Source organism: Eumetopias jubatus, unplaced genomic scaffold (genome assembly GCF_037043125.1).
Source record: "Eumetopias jubatus isolate StellerSeaLion01/CBP00866 unplaced genomic scaffold, mEumJub1_p1.0 scaffold_1, whole genome shotgun sequence".
Taxonomy (NCBI): Eukaryota; Metazoa; Chordata; class Mammalia; order Carnivora; family Otariidae; genus Eumetopias; species Eumetopias jubatus.
Window position 1 is genome coordinate 44,516,650 of NW_028274807.1, and position 22,477 is coordinate 44,539,126.

Sequence of the window (22,477 nt, forward strand, 5' to 3'; positions counted from 1 at the left end):
ACAAAGGATTGAAATGTTTTTAGAAGTCCAACTTAATTGTTTTTCTATCCAAATGGGTCAGTGCTAGATAAATCTTACTGATGATTTAAAGAATGCAAAGAATATGAGCAAATACTCTGCTATTTATTACCTGTGTAACTCTGGATAGTTTATCTTTCCAGCTTCACATTCTCAAATGCATATCATTGGTACTGGTATTGTTGAATTGTTGACTGTTGATAAAATAGAACAGCGTGGCTCCAATTGCTTCCATTTCACATATCATAAAAAAAGATTCCTTTACATTGTTTTTTGAAAGACAAATAAAGAAAAAAATTGATTATCAGATTAGTTGTGTGTCTGAAAGGAGGGATGGTGCACAAAGGAAATATTTAAAGACAGGGTAAAAGATATGGATTCCTTTAAATTATTTTGCATTTTTGCCTAGAATTTACAATTCAGGGAATCTTCATCTTATTACTGTTATTATAGCATATTAAGACTTTCTTTAGGAAAAGCATTGTGCTTTTTTTCCCCATCAGGTAATATTACAAAATAATTTTATATATTAAAAAACCCAACTCATTTCAACACTTTGAAATTCTGCATCAATATTACATACGTTAATAATATTGAATATTTTCTGAAAATTATGCAACCTACAAAAATCCTACTTGGCTTACAATATTTGCATCATCTATCTCATGTAGCAATGCCTTTATTTCCTAGTTATTTTCAAATCCTTTTATGTAATCCACATCATAAGGCAATTTGTATATAAATAAATCCTAAATCCTTTAAAATCAAGCAACCAGCAGAGAAATTGAAATGTAACATCAATTTGAATGCATACTCTTACAAGTATGTATTTGGGAAGGGGAAGGTTAAGACACTTGAAATATACTAAAACAAGAATAGTAATTACATTAGGGTAGTACAATAAGAGTGTTATTTTTTCTTTTCAATTTCCACATATTCTATTATATTGTTATGCTACTTTTAAAATTTAAAAGGATACCTTAAAAAGATAAATATGTTCTAAATTTGCAACAAAGTGTATCAATTGACTCAAATGCCCTTTTGATTTTTGGCATAAACATGTAACCATTTTTATAAGGACAAGAGGGTAAAATACTCAGGTACCTTATCCTTGAGTTTTTCTTTTTTAAAAAATTTCTCAGTCACATATAGTACATTTGTGAAATAGTCTTTACCCTCACACAGAATATTAGCATTTAATAGAATCCTCCTATTTGTTCGTTCTGGCTGAAAATTGGGGAATATTTTCAATGAGGATTTGAGTTCCTCATTTTTGGTAGTGTTTAAAGTATACTGAATATGGATTACTCTGTCCCTGACTGGTTGATAAACACATGATAAGCTCATATCTGGCTTTAGAAATGATAATTCTTTCAGTAGGAGAGTTGATGCCTGGCTAGGATAAACACAGTAATATAGATGGTGAATATGTTTTGATGAATCATAAGACATATGACTAATTTATGTAAGTTTCAATGTTAGTTTTTCTAATTTTTATGAAAATAAATGCTGTCTTCTAATTCTTTTTTTAAAGATTTTATTTATTTCAGAGAGAGAATGAGAGATAGAAAGCACGAGAGGGAAGAGGGTCAGGGGGAGAAGCAGACTCCCCGCTGAGCAGGGAGCCCGATGCGGGACTCGATCCCGGGACTCCAGGATCACGACCTGAGCCGAAGGCAGTCGCTTAACCAACTGAGCCACCCAGGCACCCCTGTATTCTAATTCTTGAATTAACTTTATTATGCGTATAGTGTGTAGTTTCAGAACATAGAATAAATGCTGTATTTTAAATTTAAAGATTTGGAGTGACCTGATCTGATTTTTTTGGAAGAAGAATGGGGACAGAATTCTAGGTATGATTTGAGAAAAGACAAAATTACTTCTTAAGAAAATATACAGTTCAAAAGCTTCAAAGTCTTCTTCAATAGCTCAGTTTATGATGTGAATAGGCTTTTAAAAATGTAATTTTTTTCTGTCTCATTAGGCACTTCAGCCATTTCTAGTCACTAATGAGATAGCATGAACCACCATCCAAATCATTAGGAAGACCTATCCTTTCTATCTTCAAAGTATTTGGGGAATCCACCCACTTCTTCTCTGTCACCATTCTAAGGCAAACCGCTGTTATCTCACTCCAGAATTATTGCCCAAACCTATTTTTTCTCTCTGCTAATGTTCTTGCTGGCATTGCAATTACTTTAAAAGTTAATAATTATTGCTCTACCTCTTATTAGCTTGTAATCTTTATGTTTTGGCTTCATCATTTGTAAAATGGGTACAATAAAAGTACCTACCTCATAGGACTGTGAATATTAATGGACTAACAGGTATAATGTATTTAGAACAGTGTGAGACATATGATAAGCACTTAGTACATACTAACCCCAGAATGTAAGTTCTGTGTGAGCAAAATTTTTGTCCATTTGTTCATCACTTTAATACTCAGTGCCTAGAGAAAGATGCATTCATGGAATGCAAAACATAATAGTTGAATAAATATGAGTTAGTAGCATTGGGAGACAGGTGGCATTCAAGAGAAAGATTTCAAGAAAAAAGAAAAATTATCCTGCAAGAGTCACCAAGTGTAAATGTTGGGCCATGAGAAAGAAGAATGAGGTCATTTGGGAATAGTCAAAATTGGGAAGAAGATTCACTGAAAATACTCCATGAACTGAGCTTAATTTTATAGAATTAGATACATTTTACAAGATAGATACACAGATATATGGAAATAAATACGTGCATGCTTGTGTATATTTGGGTCAACATGCAAGGATACAAGAAAGGCAGCACAGCAATGAAAGTCATAGCTTTCAGAGCCAGATTGCTTGGGTTCACATCCTTGCTTTACCACTTACTGGCCAGGTGACTGTGGGCAAGTTCTGTGCTTCAGCTTTCTAACCTATAAAATAAGGATAATAAAAGCAAACCTTCAGAGTGTTGTTTTGAGGATTAATAGAATTCCTATTCATAATTCGTATTTATAATTAATATCTGAAGTTATTATTTGTACTTGGATAGTATCTGGCACATAGCAAATACTATGTAACTGCTTTCTAAGTAACAGAAAAATTAATATTTTTTATTATCTTTCAAGATTTCTTTAGGAGATGACATTTTTATTGGATTTTCTTTTCTTTCTTTTGCTTTGGTGCTTATGACAAATTAAAGTTATAGAAAGACAGCATCAAGTGACAAACAGGATATGATATACATGAAACAGTGGTAAACAGATTCTCAGGCTTTCCTAAGAATATTCATATTTAAAAAAAAACTACTAACATAAAAACGGGATCCTGCCAATATTTTTACATGCAAATCTAAAATTAAAGAGGGGAAAAATGCCAAAACACAAAGACAAACACGTTATAGAATCTAAAGGCAAAAATCTTGCTGCTTCTTTAACAAATCTCTGGGTAAGGTTATTAGTTTTGGAACCCTCACTACTGTTATTGAGTCTCTCCGGTCACTGTAATTTTGTGAAACCCTGGCCGTGTAACTGTCACAGTAGGCATACCGGGGTTGATGGCAGCTTCTGAGCCATTTTTAAAATTATAGCATCCAAGATTAGGCACAGTGGGCAAGTAATTCTATTCAGAATTGAAATAATTTTAAATACTATGGATTTCTATCAGGGTGACTATTTTTAATGTCTTCTGACCAACTCAATGTAATATAAAAAAAGCACCTCATGTCAGGCTAGCTTTGAAGACAGTATAAACACATGTACCAGCAGAGTTATTGTTCAAAGTGTGCTTCATTTTTGTTCATGATAAACGTGACTGTGTATGACAGAATTGCTGTAGGAAGAATAGGCTGTTCTTATAAAAAGGTATACTGTGCACATTCAACGTTTACATGGTTTTCAAATCCCTTTCTTATTTTACCCAATCATAAACATGGAAGTATTGAAAACAAAACTATACATAGAATAAAATTATATCTATATTCATAGATATAAACTATGTGCTATCCAGTGTGGTAGCCACTGCCACACATGGATATTTAGTTTTAAATTTATAAAAGTTAAGAAAAACTGAAAATTCATTTTCTCAGTCATGCTAGACTACATTCAAATACCGAAAAGCTCTTTGTGGATGTGGCTAGTGGCTACTGTATTGAACAACACAGATATATAATATCTCTAATATTGCACTAAGTTCTATTAGGCAGCATTAATATAGCATGTTTTGGATAAATCACATATAACCTTAATATCTTATTTGAAAATTGTACATAGTCTCAATGAACAAGAAACTTAATTTTTTTATTGGATTAAAAATAATCAAAAGTAAGCATGAATATACTTCCAATTTCTTATATATTTTAAACCATGATGCAAAATAAATCAGGGAAAAATAAATCAAGAATAGTCTTTGAGTATATATTAATAATAATCAAAATCATCCTAGTGTTTATGTTTGCTTTTCCCCAATATGTAAAATTTTATTTTTACTTTTAAAAAATAGCAAAGATATTACAGTCGAATTCCAAATACTATGAACATCAGTATACTTCTAACACTACGGACCGTGAATAAAATTTAACAGTGGGATGCTAGAGGAGTCTCACATGGACTTTATATTGGGGCTTATTTCCTGAGTAGCACAAGTCCATTTTCATAACAACTCAGAATGGGCACATCACACATGTAATATATATTATTCACACATAAGTTATAAAGTTATAATGACTCAAGTATTTAATGATCTTTAACAAACAGAAAAAGGGCAAGTAGGTACTTTTTTATAGTTGAAATATGTAAGATTTCAATTATATTTTATAAAAAGATTAATAAAGATGGAAAATTTGACTAAAAAATATAATTAGTATTTAAACACAGTTATTTTTATTTACTTATTTATTTATTTGTGGAGATGTGAAAGAAACATTCTTTGCTCTAAAAATTTCTTGAGGTTCTTGGGAAGGTTGTGTATGTGATCAAACTTAGGCAAAAATATGAAGAACCATACGTTGTCAAATGATTGGTATGAGTTACATATAATTTTTAACCATATAATAATTATAAGATGATACTGAGAAATGTTTATATTCCATGTAAACATTTTAACAGCCATAGTAAAGAAACATACTATGATTAAAATGATGCAGAACATCTGACATAAAAGGTAAATATTAGGCATGTTAAGTTTTCATTGGGTTGTTATAGGTCACTTGGAGATATAATGAGACGTCATTCAAGAATTGTTATTGTTTTTTTTTTTTAAAGATTTTATTTATTTATTTGAGAGAGAGAATGAGAGATAGAGAGCACGAGAGGGAAGAGGGTCAGAGGGAGAAGCAGACTCCCTGCCGAGCAGGGAGCCCGATGTGGGACTCGATCCCGGGACTCCAGGATTATGACCTGAGCCGAAGGCAGTCGCTTAAACTGACTGAGCCACCCAGGCGTCCAATTGTTATTGTTTTTTTATCAAGTTTAATATACACCAAAAAATACAGAATTTCAAAAGTGCAAACATGGTATCTGCCTTCAACTAAACTGAAATATTATAAGAAACATTTTTATAAAAAGAACTTTACTTACAAAATCCAGTTTGAGATGCATTAATCACTTCTTTTCATCTGACACTTTTAATCTATCTCTAATTTGTAGTAAGAAAACGTGTTTTGCGTTATTTGTATCAAGTTAATTAAAATGTTTAGCTGATAATGTTTATTAACATGGATAATATTATTAATAAATTTAACATTAACTGTTTGACATACCCAAGAATTTGTATTGCAAAACCTAGCTTTGTCTTTTCCTGCAGCAGGGCATGAAGTGTCTTAATGCATGTATAATACAAGACAAAATGGACATTTATTTTGATAGACTAATTTGAATACCTGAATAGAAATTAATAACAGTATTCCTGTGATACTGTTATTTTATTTGTTATGATGGGAATAGGTGTATTTCAACATATAAAGATTTTTTAAAGGTAGTTTTACTTCTATAATTAGTTGTTCTCTTTTTGATATTTAGAATATGCTCTTTAATGTTATTTATTATTATTCAATAAAAACAAAGTTTTTCAATCAACTGGACATGAAAGATGAATTAAAGTGTTACTAATAAAACTGAAATAAATTAAATATATAATTTAAAAGAATCTCTACACAATTTAGCGAAAATTAATTTTTGTGAATACTTGATGCCACACAGACTATTAAGTAAACCTCATTAAAAAAGGCAAGTAAGTTTAATCTGGTTGATTCATTTGGCCATTCGGCATAATCTTTAGTACTATATGTGACAGTATTAAAAGTTCTTGAGTTAGCTTTCAGAGGATGAACCAATCATTACCAAAAGTTTAAGCAAAAGTAGTAATGGTAGAGATTCATGTCTTAAAGGGTGAGGGTATGGTTCCTTTCCTCTTACTTAACTATAATAATTTGAAACTCCACTATGGGATAACAGAATGCTTTGTATTAGAAAAATTCATATGTCTGTGACTTCAATATAATATAAACTTCTGATGGTTAGGAACTAAATCCAAGTAATCTTTGTACCTTCCCCATAATGCTTAGCACAGATACACATGGAAATCTCACTTGGTAAATGTTACTGAATTAGAAAACTATTAGAGAGAAGGTTTTCATTGAATTACAAATACACACACATTTTTAATATATATTTAATATGTATATGATGTATATATTTTTGTACATATATTTTCTTTTATTATAAAGTGTCATATAACACAAAAATAAAATGCAATATCACAGCAGAATAAACCATCGTGTTTATCTAGCCTCAAGTTGATTCTTTTTTTCTGTGAAGTTTTTAAGACTGGATATTCTAACAATAAAGTAAAATACCCAGCCCTGTTTTGTATGTCGTCTTGCAGAAAAATATTAACTACCTCCTAATATCAAAGAAAAATTTCTGAAGTGTGTTTTCCTTCTGATTACATATTTTCTTAAAGCAAAGGGCCTCAAATTAACTATATTTGACTTTGTGGATTTTTTTTTTTATTTTAGTGGCCACATAGTAAAACATAAAATTTAAGTTTTTAGTGAATTTATATTTTAAAGTTGATGACATGACAGCAATAATAGTTTGCAGCATGTCTCTAAATTTTATATTAACAAAAAAGACTTAGACAATTACATCTATTCAAAGTACTAAATTAATATTTTAAGACCTGATGTTTTGACATATCTGAGAATCAACACCTTTTATTTATGTTGCTTCTACCTTGACCTTAGAAAATGCAAATTAAAGATATAAATGGATTAATTTACTCTTCTACCAGAATAAAATACCTAAGACTTCCTCAAGCCTTGAAACATGCTGAGTATTAAATATTATAATCCTTCTTTTTTTTTCTCAAAGGAATTAATTGCAGGTTGAGTCTTTTCTTTCATTTTATAAAGCAAATAGTATTTGTGAATACTATTATTTCTACTATAAATGAAAGCTTAGACTAGTTTTAGCATTATATATATTTTTTAATTGAACTCTGGTTGATATACAATATTAATTTTAAGTGTACAACAGCGTGAGTCAACATTTTATATACATTATGAAATGCTCACCACGATGAGTGTAGTTACCATCCATCATCATACAAAGTTATTACAATACTATTGACTATATTCTCTATGCTGTACTTTTCATTCCTGTGATTTATTTATTTTATAACTGGAAGTTTGTACCTCTTAATCCCCTTTACTTCATATATTCTTTATTTAATGAAAATTTAATCATTCTTACCTGAATCCAGACCAGGTATATGTACCATATATCATGAAGAACAGCAGTCTGAGAGAATACAAAAGAATTCTGAATATAGTACTGAAAAATGAGACATGAATGCTTTTCTGAATATGGCTATGATTCAAACAGACAAGTACAGATAAATCTACATGAATATAGCATCTGGTTCACTGAGTGCCTTATAATTTTGAAACTGTCACATTTCAGCAAATATATCAACACTGCTAGAAAATCAAAAAGGTAGTACATTTCTGTTAAGTGAAATTGCTTCTACCTCACAAAAGATAACCACAACTATATTTTAAATAAAAAGTTAGCTTTTAAAAAATTATTTTTACTTATACTATCAACTCCTCTCTAAGTGAGGAGAACTGAGTACATAAAAGAGCTCAACAAATATTTGAGAATGAATATCCATATACACATTGTGTGTATATGTGTATATATAAATATGCATATTTATATGTACATATAATGAATAACACAATGGTCAAATAGTTACGGTTATTCTTCTGAAATTTTAATATAGTCAAAGGTCATGATAATTACATTTTCATTCATGTTCTTTGAGATGAGTTTTTACTTAAGATAATGATCTTCTAGACATGCAATTGACAATATCTAAATATATAAAGCATATTTTAATTTTAATATTGATAAAAATCTTGTAATTTTTTTCTTAAAAACCAAAACCAGAATATGACTATCAATTACCTAACCAGGTAAGTAAAATATTATGTCATGCTTCACTATGACTTATTTAAACAAACAAAAATTGTGAATTGTAGATGAATTGTAGGTAGGGGTAAAGATAGAAATCCAGTTTAAAAATTGGGATCTAACTTTAAAAAGGTCATGGAAATATATTCTTTGACAGTAAATAAAAGATTGTTCGAACAAAATATCAGTATAATGAATCATTAACAGTTTTAAGAACATTTATTTAGACATAACTTATATTATAATGCAGCCTTTTAATTTTACAGTTTGCAAATTATAAACTGAGTCTGCAAATACCCATGTGGTCAGTCAATATCAGTAAGAGTGGTAAAATCAGTAGTAAGATCAAATTTTACTCCTTTAAGTACCAACATATAAACTCCATACTTGGTTATCTTTTCAGAAGTGATTTGCATACATTTAAATTGGCCTGGACACCTTTAAAAAGAAACAGTGTTTTGGGGTGCCTGGGTGGCTCAGTCGTTAAGCGTCTGCCTTCCTTCGGCTCAGGTCATGATCCCGGGGTCCTGAGATCGAGCCCCACATCGAGGTCCCTGTCCCGCGGGAAGCCTGCTTCTCCCTCTCCCACTCCCCCTGCTTGGTTTCCCTCTCTCGCTGTGTCTCTCTATGTCAAATAAATAAATAAAAATCTTAAAAAAAAAGAGAGAGAGAGAGAGAAGTAGTGCTTGAATTCCTAAGGAGAGTGAAAGTACAGTCACCAATCAGAAACCTTCCTTACATTCTCAAAATCACTTGCATTTCACATTTTTCTCCACGCAGCTGAATTAGACTTGGGGCATCTTTTCGCTGTCCTTCTTTCTCCGCTTCCAGTTGATTTTAAGCCAATAACTGAACTTCAACTACCATATATGACACAAACATCGCAGCGTGGAAACACATCGAATGGGAGGATCCTTTCTCTTGCAGAATTTTGTAAGCGTCGAACGCTGTCCCTTTGCTCCTTGATCTATTATTTCCCCAACACTTGCCACTGTGCCATTTCCCTCCCATTGCCCTCTGCCCACTTTGAAAATATCGTTCTACCCTTTATAATACCGCTCCTTCTCTTCTCGGTTCAGCTTTCTCCATTGCCATAAATATTTCCTCAAAATATTCTGAGTTTTGAGGTGGGCTTTTCAACCTCACTCGACTGTGACAGAAAGAACATGATGATGATGCTAATAATAAAAACAGCGAATAAACTATTACAGAACCCCCACACTAGAGAGATGGGTTGCTTGGCCCCGCCCTAAAAAAAACCCATTAAGTTTAGTCTGAGAGCATTCCTCCTTCCTTTTTCCTTCCTTGTCTGAGGAGTCGCCCCCACCCGCAAGCAGTGGAGGCATTTTTGTTGTCGACTAACCCCCTCTAGCGCCGAACTGGCAGCATCCGAGTCGCGGCTGCCAGGCGGGCCGAGCGCAAGGCTTGGCAGAGCTCAGGAGAGCTGGCGGTCCCGGCCCTGCCCTCTGCGCCCGCCTCGGCCGCGGGGCGAGGGCGTGAGGGCCACGGACGCGAGACCTCTCTCTGTTAGCACTGCGTGTTGCCCCGGCCCTGCTCTGAGAGCCGCGTGATCCCACCAAGTAGTCATTGAGTCTGCGGCTTCCCACCGACCCGAGCGCTGGGAGGGAGTAGGTGCCGCGAGGGGGCGGCTTGCGTGGGGAGAGCAGTCCGCTTGCCGCGCACTCGGCGCAGCCGTGGATGTTGCCACGCGCCGCTCAGCCCTTGGGCTGCTCGGAGCGCACGGTCCGACGCAGCCACGCCGGGGGCACGCCAGGGGCGCTCCGGACCCCCGGAATCCCAGCGCCCACGACTGCGACAATGCTCGTGACCTCCACCGCGAAGTCACCGCGGCGCGGCGACGCGAAGACCTCAGTGAGCCCCGGCACCGGGCACCCGCCCGTCTCCAGCCTGATGTGACTCTCCTCAGCTGCGTGCTCTTTCTTTTGGGTTTACTAGGACTCGAAGCAGCGGAGGCGGCCACAAAGTTGAGACGCTCGCCCTAGTGGGCAAGTTTGGGCGATTAGAGCTGAGGAGTGGTGGGGCAGGCAGCCGCCGCCAGGCTCGCCCGACCGGGAGCGCTTGCCCACAGCACTCACCCCCTCCAGCGGCGGAAATATGAAGTCAGGGGGAAGCGGTGTCAGGAGCTGACTCGCCCTAAAGCGCTCGGGCGCTGCTGCCGGGAAATGGGAAGCAAAGTGTTTGGGGGACTAAGTCCGGCCTCAGAGATGCTCAAAAAGCGGCTGCCGAGGCCCAGGCGCATCGCGCACGCGGCGGAGTTGGAAGTGTCCTCTGTGCAAGCCGCTGCCGTCGCCACCTAGGCGAGGGGCTGGGGGCGCAGCCCGTATGTAGCTCGTTCGGGCCACTCACGGCCCCGCCGAGCCTTCACGGCTGCTGTGCCTCTCCTTTTGGCTCTGCAAGTGCCCACTTCAGTCCGGAGAGGCGCTCGGGCCGCCTGAGCTGCCCGCCGCACCTGGTCGTCCCTCCTCCTATTCCCCCGTGAGGCGCCCTCCCCCGCCCCCTCGCTCCCCTCCCCCAAACCACAGCCCGAGCTCGCTCCTGCGCGCGCGCTCTCCCGGGCCCTAGTGAATAGTCCTCGCGCGAGCGGGACACGGTGGTGGATGCAATTCCGCTCGCTTACAGCCGCCAGGAGCTCCCTGGCGTCGCAGGCAGCGTCCTCCCCCGAAGCAGCTGCGCCTGCACCTGGGCAGCCTGGACCTTCGTGCCCTGCCCTCGGGGCCTCACGCGGGGGGCGCCCCGGGACACCTCCTGCAGGCCGGGAGGAGGAAGAGGAGGAGGAAGAAGACGTGGACCGGGACCCCTACCCTACGCAGAACACCTGGCCCCGCTGCTATCACTTCTCTTTAAGTGGGAGAAGAGAGCCGGGGAGAGCCATGGGGGGCTGCGAAGTCCGGGAATTTCTTTTGCAATTTGGTTTCTTCTTGCCTTTGCTGACAGCTTGGCCAGGCGACTGCAGTCACGTCTCCAACAACCAAGGTAAGGGACAGGGCGGCGAAGGGGGAGGAGGCGGGAGGAGGCGGGTGCTCTGAGGACCAGTGCATTGGTCGCCTCCTGCAGGTAACTTCGTCCCGGGGTAGGCTTCTCTGGGCTCACCACACGAGAGGTCGAGGATGTCCCCTTACCAGAGCGCCTGGACTGGCGACCTCAGGAGTTGTGGTCCTTTTTGCTCCCGAATGTCTTTAAACGGATGCATGGGCATCAGCAGCAGTTGGGTCCCACCGCTGGCGGCCGTGGGGCCGCTCCCCGCAGCGCTGTCTCCACAGGAGGTCAGGCTCCGTGGCACAGGTTTTAATGGACTTCGGGCTCTTGGCGGTTGCTCACAGCACGGTAACATGTAGGTTCTCACTTGCCTTCGTGAAAGCAGATAGCTCCCGCTGTACTCTGTGACCAGATACCGGCCTTTTGCGTGTGGTAGCTAAGCTGCCCTCGCCCAGCCGCAGCCCCCTTACCCCAATCCAGACCGAATGTAGACTTGTTCGAAATTATTCCTGGACCAGTTGCCCAGATTTGTGTGGTTTCTTTCTGGAGATGGTGGGGGTGGGGCGCGGGGAGACAAACGTTAAGTGTGAATTTCCAAGTTGTGAATATCCTATTCATAAAGTCGAGTCACTGACAGATTTCTTAGGAAGAAGACTTTGTTTCAGTAGGTAAAGTGGTAAAGTGAAACTGAATAGTATGTGAAAAGTGAAAGTCAGGTTTACCGAATGGAAAGCGCTGGGAATTCTTGAACATTTTCTTTCCTTCTATTCAGCAATCTTTATGAGACATATCTTACTGGATTTCTGCTATGAATATTTAAGGATCTATAAAAATATCACCTGCATAATCTAAATCCCTTGAACTAAGCTGCGAACAACCATAAAAGTTTTCCAGCATGTACCTGGCTGGATGCTCTCATTGGCGCTGTGGTGACCATCAATATGTCACCTGTTATGTCACACTTTTCTAAAGGCCTCAAATATAAAACTTCAGTTATAGTTACCATTTAACATATAAGGCCTCAAAATAATTTGCAGATATAAAAATGGAGGTCAGATGACATGAAAGTGCGCACTTGCTTTGCGAGGATGAGAAGGTTAAATGAGAAGGCAAGTAAAACAACACAGCCCCTTCTTTGTCATAAACATATGACTATTTCATTTTACTTGGAAAGATACTCAGAGTCAATATTCAGTTCTTATTTATACAGCTGGTACTTTTGACATGTTTTCCTAATTCTTTCTTTTTTTTTTTTACCTGCCAGATTGCGATCACAAATGTATATGTAAATTTGGAAATCATGCATAACTGTCATGCCTTTGAAAATATATTAGAAAATGCCACCTATAATGCCATACTTGCCTATGGTGGTATATACCTCCACACACACATTCCTCATTTGTTTTCAAGGGCTATTGGCATTACATATTGAAGGGGTAGTTACTTAATATATCTCTGTGAAAACAGAAGATTGTAAAAAATAACATAAAATTGTTTACTTGAACATTTTTTTGCAGGGAGAGAAAAACAATTTTTAATAATCAGAAAGTGAGACGTTTATATTGTACTATGTCTTAGTATTTAGTATGTTAATATACATCTCTTTAGTAGCCACACTAAAAAGAGAGTCGTTTACTAGAAATCTTTAACAGTTATTTCCATGCAATAATTTCCCTAAATCAAAATTTAGTTTCTCATTAAGTGTCTATGATATACCAGTTACCATTCTAGGCCCTGGGGAAACTAACATAAATAAAACACATATCAGAATCTCCGAACAACTAAAGTGCCATCCTACCAAAATGTGTCAAGTGTTAAAGTATGACCTTTCACATATTCATATTAAATTTAAGGGCATAGAGGAGTTACTTGTTATCCTTTTGCAATATTTTTTGTTTATTGTAATGACTTTCCCATAGTTTTTAAAGACAACTTACCTAAAATATTTACCAAATATATATAATTTGTGTGTGTTTTCATCAATTAGCTTAATGTTTGTGAATGAATATTACTCAGCTTACCCATCCATTAAGTAGGATCCTTAAAGATAGACTACTAAAACTCTGAATTTTCATTATTATAAAAGAAACGCAGGCTATTCATAAGATCACACTTGACTAATATAGTACCTAAAGGCTAAGTTGGGTAAAATTTAGAAGAAGTTCTTCAACACAAGATTATAGAGAAAATATGCTCAGATATTTTTATCAGACACAGATGATTGCTTATAAAATGCGTTATACAGCCTAAACTCATAATGATTAGAAATTATGCCCTATGTTATTTTGAGATAACTTTTGAATACTGAAGTCATCATACTAATGATTAATAAAGTGTCAAACTTCAGAACATTATTATTAACATTTTGGAGATATTTTTTAATTTGTAGTTTCATAAATGAATCAAAACATACCTTACCAGTTTTTAAACATTGAAAACATGGGTCATTACAGTGTATATACAATATAAAAATAATGTAAAATATAAATTAGATTTGTTATACACATGATAGTAAATATTAGTAATATGCTTACTATTTAATTTTAAGGAGATAGCATTTGTTTTCCTAGTAACTTGTCTTAAGAGTTAATGGAATTTATTTTTTAAATTTATTAGAGGGCAAAATTTCATTTTTATAAAACTTGTGTTCTGATTAAGGATATTCAAAAAGTAAATTTTTTAATGTTATTTATCTGTTTTTACCAAATTATATAAAATCCATCATGTTTGAAATGAGTAGATTCACCTTCTTTCCCTCTCCTATTTTTCCATACTTAGGCAGGGTAAAACGATGATAATGACAAAAAAGTGAACTACCTCATTTTTAACATGGTGCCTAACAAGGTATTGAGAGTAAGTTGAGTATAGGAAGCATCTCTTGTCCTTTAACTGGCTCTGAAGCTCTGCACTATAATGACAAAATAAATCAATTTGACTCTCTCTTCCTATTACCTAAACCTCCTTGAATCGATCAGAAAGTAGAGTTGCTTCCTAGATCACTTCATCTGATTAAGTAAGTGAAAACATGATTTGTGTTCAAATTTCTCTTATTCCATTAATTTTTCCTCTATTTAAAACCACAATATTTATTAGGTGTTGCCAATTTTTATTTATAAAAAACAGATTTTACCTTCTCTCTACATAAGCTTTTATTTCTGTCCTGGACATTTAGGTGAATATAAAGCATTATTTTGTTTCATATGTAAGTAACCATGTATATCAATTACAGTGGTTAGTAGCCACCAGGGGTCCATTTATTCAAAGATTACTCTGCTTTAGCAAATAGTACTGTATAGCCTAAAAGAGTTGATTTATTTCCTCAGGTCATGTTTCCAAAAATAATCAGATACTAAAATCATTCAAGCAAAATATAGTTTGCATACAAGAGTCTAGTGAACTTATTTTACTACCAACATTGTGTGAATTGATCTTTTGGTTTTTTTCCAGGGAACTCAGGACAAATTAAGTAAACAAGCAAAACAATACTCTGACTTGTTAGTTTCATTGAATTTATTAATTTGAATGAATTGAATGTAAAATCTACTGAGTTGTATGTGAATACAGGTGAGCATACCTGAGCAGAAAAATATCTGCTTAATAAAATTTATAGTCTAAATTTAGTTGAACTTCTGTAAGTATTGTTCACGAACTATAAAACTAAATATTGTTCTTATATATATAGAAAGGGACGAATTGAAAATTTTTCAGAAAGTTCGAGTAAACTTTACTGAAAATATTAAAAACTTTGTTAAATGAGAGAAACTGGATGATTTACAAAGTATATTTCTTTTTTTTTAAGATTTTTTATTTATTTATTTGAGAGAGAATGAGAGATAGAGAGCATGCGAGGGAAGAGGGTCAGAGGGAGAAGCAGACTCCCCGCCGAGCAGGGAGCCTGATGTGGGACTTGATCCCGGGACTCCGGGATCATGACCTGAGCGGAAGGCAGTCGCTTAACCAACTGAGCCACCCAGGTGCCCTTACAAAGTATATTTCTAAAAGAACTTTCACCTAGATAAAATTTTGGGGGATAAACTATTCATAGTTGTAAAGGTGCAAGAGATTGTAATCATATGCTTTCCTAATTAAGTATAAAAACAACCTACAATGTAATTTTATCATATATTTACAAATTAGAATAAGTCATTGTATAATTAGTTATTATGATTAGTACTCCAAGTAGAAAGATAAAATGTCATTGATATATATTGTTCATGTAAGTATTGCTTGCTCTGGGTTTGGTATAAAACTATATCTAAAAACCTTTTCATGTGCAAAAACTATACAGTGTTCTTTAAGAATCTCTTCTTCAGACCAGAAGTAACATGAATAAAGTGGTTTCATTTGGATTTTCTTAAGAAGAAAAATATATATCTAAGGTATAAGACAAAATTAATGTTTACATCTTTTAATTTTTTATATTTTCAAACTTTATGAATTTGCATTACTTTTCTGTTACAAAATTAAATGTTAAGAAAAATGCTAGAGTAGAAATCCTTTTGTTTCTTCACTCATCATTGCCAATATAAACTAGTACAAAAGGCATGATAGATTTCTTGTATTTCCTTCTCCCAATATTTTTTCCACATTGTAGGCACCACGTTTCAACCAGTCTCTCTCTTTCTTCACACACCTGAGTACTTCTGACTGCATACTGCCTTTGTTCAAAATGGTGAAAGAATAGATTGTATTTTATACTGTACATCAACCAGACTCTAGCCGTAATAGAATTTTCTTCCTTGTCTTTGACTCAACACTTTTTGGGGAGTGTAAATATGGTGGAGATCAATACATATAGTTAAGTAATCAAAATGGGTTGACTGCCCAAACTACAGTCAATTATAATCAAACTAAACATACATAAGGATTAAATTGTTTATAAATCTGTCATGTTCTTTTTTAAATAAAAAATAATGCATATTTAATGTGTGCAACATACTTGATATACTGGGTCTATAGCATTTTGATCAATTTGTAATTTTATTAGAGTGGGAGGTGATATTTGAGTCAAATTCTAGGGAGGAGAAAGCTAATCGTATAAACTGGAAAGAATTGCATTCTAGGTATGGAGAATTGCCCGGGCGGTGATCTTGAAGGGAAATGAGCTTGACACATTTGAAGAAATGCGTGTTCAGTGTGACAGGAACTTATTGAGCATGGAAGAGAGTAGCACAATATAAGGTTTGAAAGATGGTTAGGAACTAGATCCCACAGAGAAGAAAAGGAGTCCTGGTAAGGAGTTGTATTTTAATATTATTCTAGGTTAAATGGGAAACTGTTAAGAGATTTTAACAACTTTTCATTTTAAGAGCATTATGGCTAGTGAGCAAAGAAATAATTGGACGATGGCAAGAGTAGAATTAGGAGTCTATTGTAGTTGTTCAGGAGAGGTGTTACGGTGGCCTGGCCTAGAGTGGTGGTAGCAGAGATGGAGAAAAAAAGGTGGATTTGAGGTACATTTGGGAAGTAGAATTTATGGGACCATCTTATCTTTATAGATAAGTAAATGTAGATATTCAGCATTTATATAATTTCCCCCCCATGGGGCCCAGATTTTTCATTACTCCCCTTAAAAATTACCTTGCTATATATAAATACTGATAATTGACATGGGATATGAGGGATGGGGTGAAGTACCCATTTTCTACTGTATTTAGCTCAAACCGTGATTTGAAATACAATCTTAATAGTACAGTTTTGCTATTTCAAGTGGTTGTACATAATGTACTTCATATTGGATCAAATGCCATTTGTTAATGCATTTCTGACATAACTTTCCATATGCAGTTATTTTTTGTCAGAGAGGAAAATGGCACAGGTGAGTGGGGACATCTTCACAAAGCAGTATAGTAATCCAACAGAATCTAGTTTTCAGCTAAAAAGAGCAATATTTAGAAGTTTGGCTTATGTACCAGGTTTATTCATCTCTGTTAGGATCAGATTATTGGTATTGAAAACAAAAAATCTAAGTTATACTAGATATAAAATAGGGGTGTTTCAGATATTTTCCATTAGTCTTTTTTTCTTTGCATTTTGTTAAAATGAAGGGAAACCAATGTTCAGAAAGTTTCTAAGAGACACAGAAAATGATATTTTAGGTTATATGATATTCTTGGGGGCAGGGATGAGGGAAGAAACAGGCTTTCCACTAAATAATAGTAAATTGTATGTCATTTAAACGATTTCCCTGACTAGTTAATTATCCATTACTTTGAGTTGTCTTTTAATAGTATTATATGAGTGCCATTATTAAATATACAGAAGCATAAAAAGTCCAACTTAACAGTCATATATACTTACTGTATATTTGGAAAATTCATACTCTAGAGAGGCTCATTTAAACATTTCCAAATATTCTTAAATATACATTCAAAATAGTAAATCTTACATTTTACTTTAGTGCTTAGAATGTTCTGAAAAATGCTATTTTTTTAGTTATTTCCATTCTATAAACATTTTGACTTTTTATGGAATATACAACTTCAGTTTTCAATGGTAGATATTCTAAAACCGAATGGAAACATCCACTCTTTAAACAGCTATTTATTGAAGGCCTACTATTTGATAGGTAGTGTACTTACCATATATAAGAGTTCAAGGAGAAGTTTCCCTCCCAGAAGATATGATCCAATGACGAGTTTCCAGTCTCTTTCCAGATCTGGCAAGAAAAATTTGTTTCCTTAAAATTAGATACTAAATCAATTAGAAAAACTTTAAAAACACATTTGCCATGTGATAGTATATAGCAGTACTGATGATAAGACCTCATAATGTAGAACATTCACGTACCACTATTACAAAGTAATATCTAATATTACATTTTATTTCAAAGTTAAGTCACTCAACAATCACATATTAAGCATCTCAGGAATTATGCTAGGTTCTGAGGCTACAATGATGATTATCATACAGTCTCTGTTCTTTAGAAACTTAGTCTGCTCTGTTGATGTTGTGTATCTTTGAGTCATCTTTAATTGATTTTTATAAGATGAATAATTTTATAGTAAATGAGATTATGAGGGAGAGACTGAAGAGAGAAAAGAAATACTATCAAACTTTTAGGCATTTTACTTGTAAAATTGTTTCACAAGAATCTTCCAATGTTTTATGATGGGTATACATTTAATTATATTAAGAGAAAATGTAAATGTGCATCTTAAAAATATATTCATGATACAAAACATATTTCACATATGTGATGGCTTTACATGGACCGACTTGTGGAGTGAGCTTTTGTTCAAAGGATATTAGACTGGCATATTTTGATATGTTTATTTAAGGTGGATTAATTATTAAAAACTGTAATTTATGTTGAAGATGCAAGTTTCCAGTATGAAATAGCAGCAAGCATACCTTTTAATTGAACTTTGTAGTAAGAATTGATGTTAAAGTATGTATTTTCAGTCCATTTCCTGAAAAATACATTCAGCTACTCTCCTGGGATACTGCTGAGTCCTCTAGCCATTGGCCTGTTTGATGACCTGTACTTGGACATAAATGAGAAGTCATCGCTCTTCCTCCTATTTCATTTAATAACTTTAGGTGTAAAAGTCATACTTACTTTCTGATCATAGGAGATATGAGATAACAACTCCTTAAAAACTGGATGTTCAGGAGGTGGAAATAATTAATGTTATTTTTTTCTTATAATGTTAGGTATCTTTGTGAATATCTGGAGCTGATAAAAAGTAAGCATGTTTTTAAATGTATACATAACTTATTTATTATATTAAATTAAAAATAACAGGATAATTATATTTTCTTTCAGGTTGGCTATACTGTATTATGATACTTATATTTTGTGGTACATGAGTATTGAAATGAGAAACACATTCTTAGTACATAAAGTGTAGTATCTAGAATAAGGAAAAACATTTGCCCACAACTAAAAAAATCAATATATCGAAATTTGCCTACCTATGATGATTATTAATAGGTATATTTAAGCAAGTTAATAAAGATATTTTGTTTAAGAAATACATTTATGTATTCCAGATAGGAATTATCAAAAACTAATAAATGATTGCCCCTAAATTTGAGTTGAATTATATCTTAATATCACTTTAATTTTTACTTTAAAAGGCAGAAATTGTGTTGCTGATAGATGATACTTTAATATTGCTAAAGATAATAGAAATTAAGTGTGTAGAGAATTAAAATGTGCAGAGACCAATATGTTATTCTAAAAAGTTGATAGCTTAGATAACTGAAATTTACTTTTAAATATGATGCAGTAGCTAAGCAGCTATACAGATACCAAAATGAAAGAAAAATAGAGATAGAAGAGAGAGCTAAATTATGGTACTATTTAAAAATTGAACCTGTTTGGTAAAGGGGTCTCTCTTACATATCTTGCATAAAATTCTGACTTAGATTCGTTAATCTCTGCAAGTATGGAAATGTTCATTGATGAGAATCTTAGCTAAAACTTATACCCAAAACTGCAAATTTCCTTCCACACTCCCTGTGGATTTAAAGAATACTTAGATTATGTTTATTTTGTGAATGCAAGTGAAAATAATTAGTAGCCATTAAGTATGACAGGAAATAGCTGAGCAAACTAGTAGTTAACATTTTCCAAAATCATAAAGAGTTTTGTCAGTTTCCAAAATTAAATAAAAATCTATACATTGGTCCACTTGTTACCAATTAGTATATCTCAGCGAAAAACCAAGAGTGTAATAGGACAGTTTTAGAATACTAGAACATTCACTCTTAACTTGACTATTTTATGTGCACAGTTGAGGGAGGGAGCAGTCAGAAAGAGATCTCAAATTTTATCTGGAAAAAAACCCCAAAATTTCAGAAGTACATATTGTTTGTAAAATATATTGCTTAATGTAGCTCAAAATAAGTAAAAATTAACATACTCCAATTTTATTGTCATATTTATGACACTGTATTAGTGCAAAAAGGTACTTATGGTAGGTACAATAACTTACTGTCTTACATTGTTATGGTATAATAACTTCATTTTATAGGTTAGAAAAACTGTAGTTCACCCAGGTTATTAAAAATATCAGTTTGGTTCTTTGTTCAATAAAAATGTGTAAGAATCTTTATAATATTCACTAGTTTATGATCAGAAATCAATGGATGCATTTTTTTCAAGAGCCCTATTACCTAGTAAAGCAGAATTAAAACTTAAGAATTTGTTTTAAAGGTTAGATTTCTAAAGTTTTAATATGCTTATTAAAGCTAAATGAAGTTTCTTTTTTTCTAAAAATGTAACCAAGCCTTAAAATCAGTTAAAATTGTTAGCTTATTTCTATAATAAAGTTCTCAAATGCTTTTTCATTGCAGTATAGCCATAGTTACCTTTGGGTTTCTTATTTGTTCACTTTTATTTTTATTACTTAGGTATAAACACTTCGTTTTTTTTTTTAAGATTTTATTTATTTATTTGACAGAGATAGAGAGAGCACAAGTAGGCAGAGAGGCAGGCAGAAGCAGGCTCTCCACCGAGCAGGGAGCCCGACGCGGGACTCGATCCTGGGACTCCAGGATCATGACCTGAGCCGAAGGCAGTCGCTTAACCAACTAAGCCACCCAGGCACCCAACACTTCGTTTCTTAATCTATATGGTTTGTTTATATATTTTTTCTAGAATTCTCAAACTAGTTCAACAATAAGTGTACATTCATCTAATTTTTAAATGAAATGTATTGATACTTACTATTTTTTTCACTGTGCTGGGCACAGGAAATACAAAGGCAAGCCATTTCCATGAAGCTCTGAGAGCCTAAGGTTTAACTAATTAGCCTATTTCTGTGTCAGTGAATAATTAAAATGTTAATTTATATATCAAAGTACTATGGATTAGTTGCATAGATAAGTTCACATCTATGAACTATTGTTTACAGAGATGAAAAGATAAAAGTACTATTCTATGAATTAATATAGGGAGACACTGAGAATAAATATTCATTCGATATATCGGCCATGACTTTGTGTGACTGCTAGAAATGAGATAAGTAAGATCTGCCTCCTGACCTTTAGGACAGTGTTATGGAAATGGAAGAGATATATCTGACAGTTAAACATCAGCAATATATTATTGCAAAGATAAAATGAAGGGAAATAACAAAAAATTTTACAAACAAATAAGCTTGAGTTATACATGGAAAATGAAAACGAGCCTCACATTTATCAGGATTCATCATCATGAATATATGAAACTAATAAGAGAATTAAAATGAATAGTTCCTCCAGAGACCTCAATTTTAAAGTTACGTTGAATAGTTACTCTGCACTTAAAGATTAAAATTTATTCTGCATATAAATGCAAAGTAAAGATCCAAGTAAGTAGTGTCTTACATTGAACATAGAACTTTCAAGTAAGTGGTACAACTTGGCTTTTTCTTTAAATTTTTATCACGTTCTTTAAAAAGTATATTTAATGATGGTAGCTGCTTTTACCAAAAAAACCCCACAAAATCTAAATTTTGATGGACTGTATGTGATTTTGTCTACTGAATATTTTACCTTTAGATGAAGGTAGAATTGGCAATACTTGTATGGTTTACATCATATTTAATTTAAAGATTAAAATCTTTCTATAGATGCTTGCCATCTCCTACTATGTTAATTCCTATTTTATTATAATACTCTTTCCTAACTCTGTTAAATGTTTTTAGCAGTGTTTCATAACTTGGAAATTGCTGGTATTCCTTAATATCTGTCTTGAGAAATTAGGTAAATTGCTGTTTGATCGATCTTGTATTTTATACTTGAAAAATGTGCCTGTAGAAACACATAGAGATAGAAATTGCTGCCAGAACTTGGTATTTTTAAACAGAGAAAAATCAATAGCAAATTACCCGTGATTAGCTGTTGACATTTAGATTTGTACATTTAGAATGTCAAAAGCTCTGAAAACTATCAATTTAGTTCCTAAATTACAATAATCTTATTTTCAACTCTAACATTTTATGGTTCTCATCCTCCCTCCAATATAAAGGTGTGCTTTAAAAAAAAGCAATTGAAATAATTACAGATCTCTTTACAAACTGGATTTTA

General features: G+C 34.5%; 1 protein-coding gene across 3 annotated transcripts in view; it reads left to right on the top strand.

Annotated features, from left to right (window-relative positions):
- The first annotated feature begins 11,079 nt into the window (after positions 1-11,079).
- Positions 11,080-22,477, top strand: part of EPHA6 (EPH receptor A6) — an 819,528-nt gene continuing 808,130 nt past the window's right edge. For all 3 annotated transcript variants that reach the window (XM_088025312.1, XM_088025358.1, XM_028119182.1), the window contains exon 1: positions 11,080-11,455. In XM_088025312.1, the coding sequence (XP_087881438.1) occupies positions 11,080-11,455 (376 nt within the window). The remainder of the gene's footprint in view (positions 11,456-22,477) is intronic.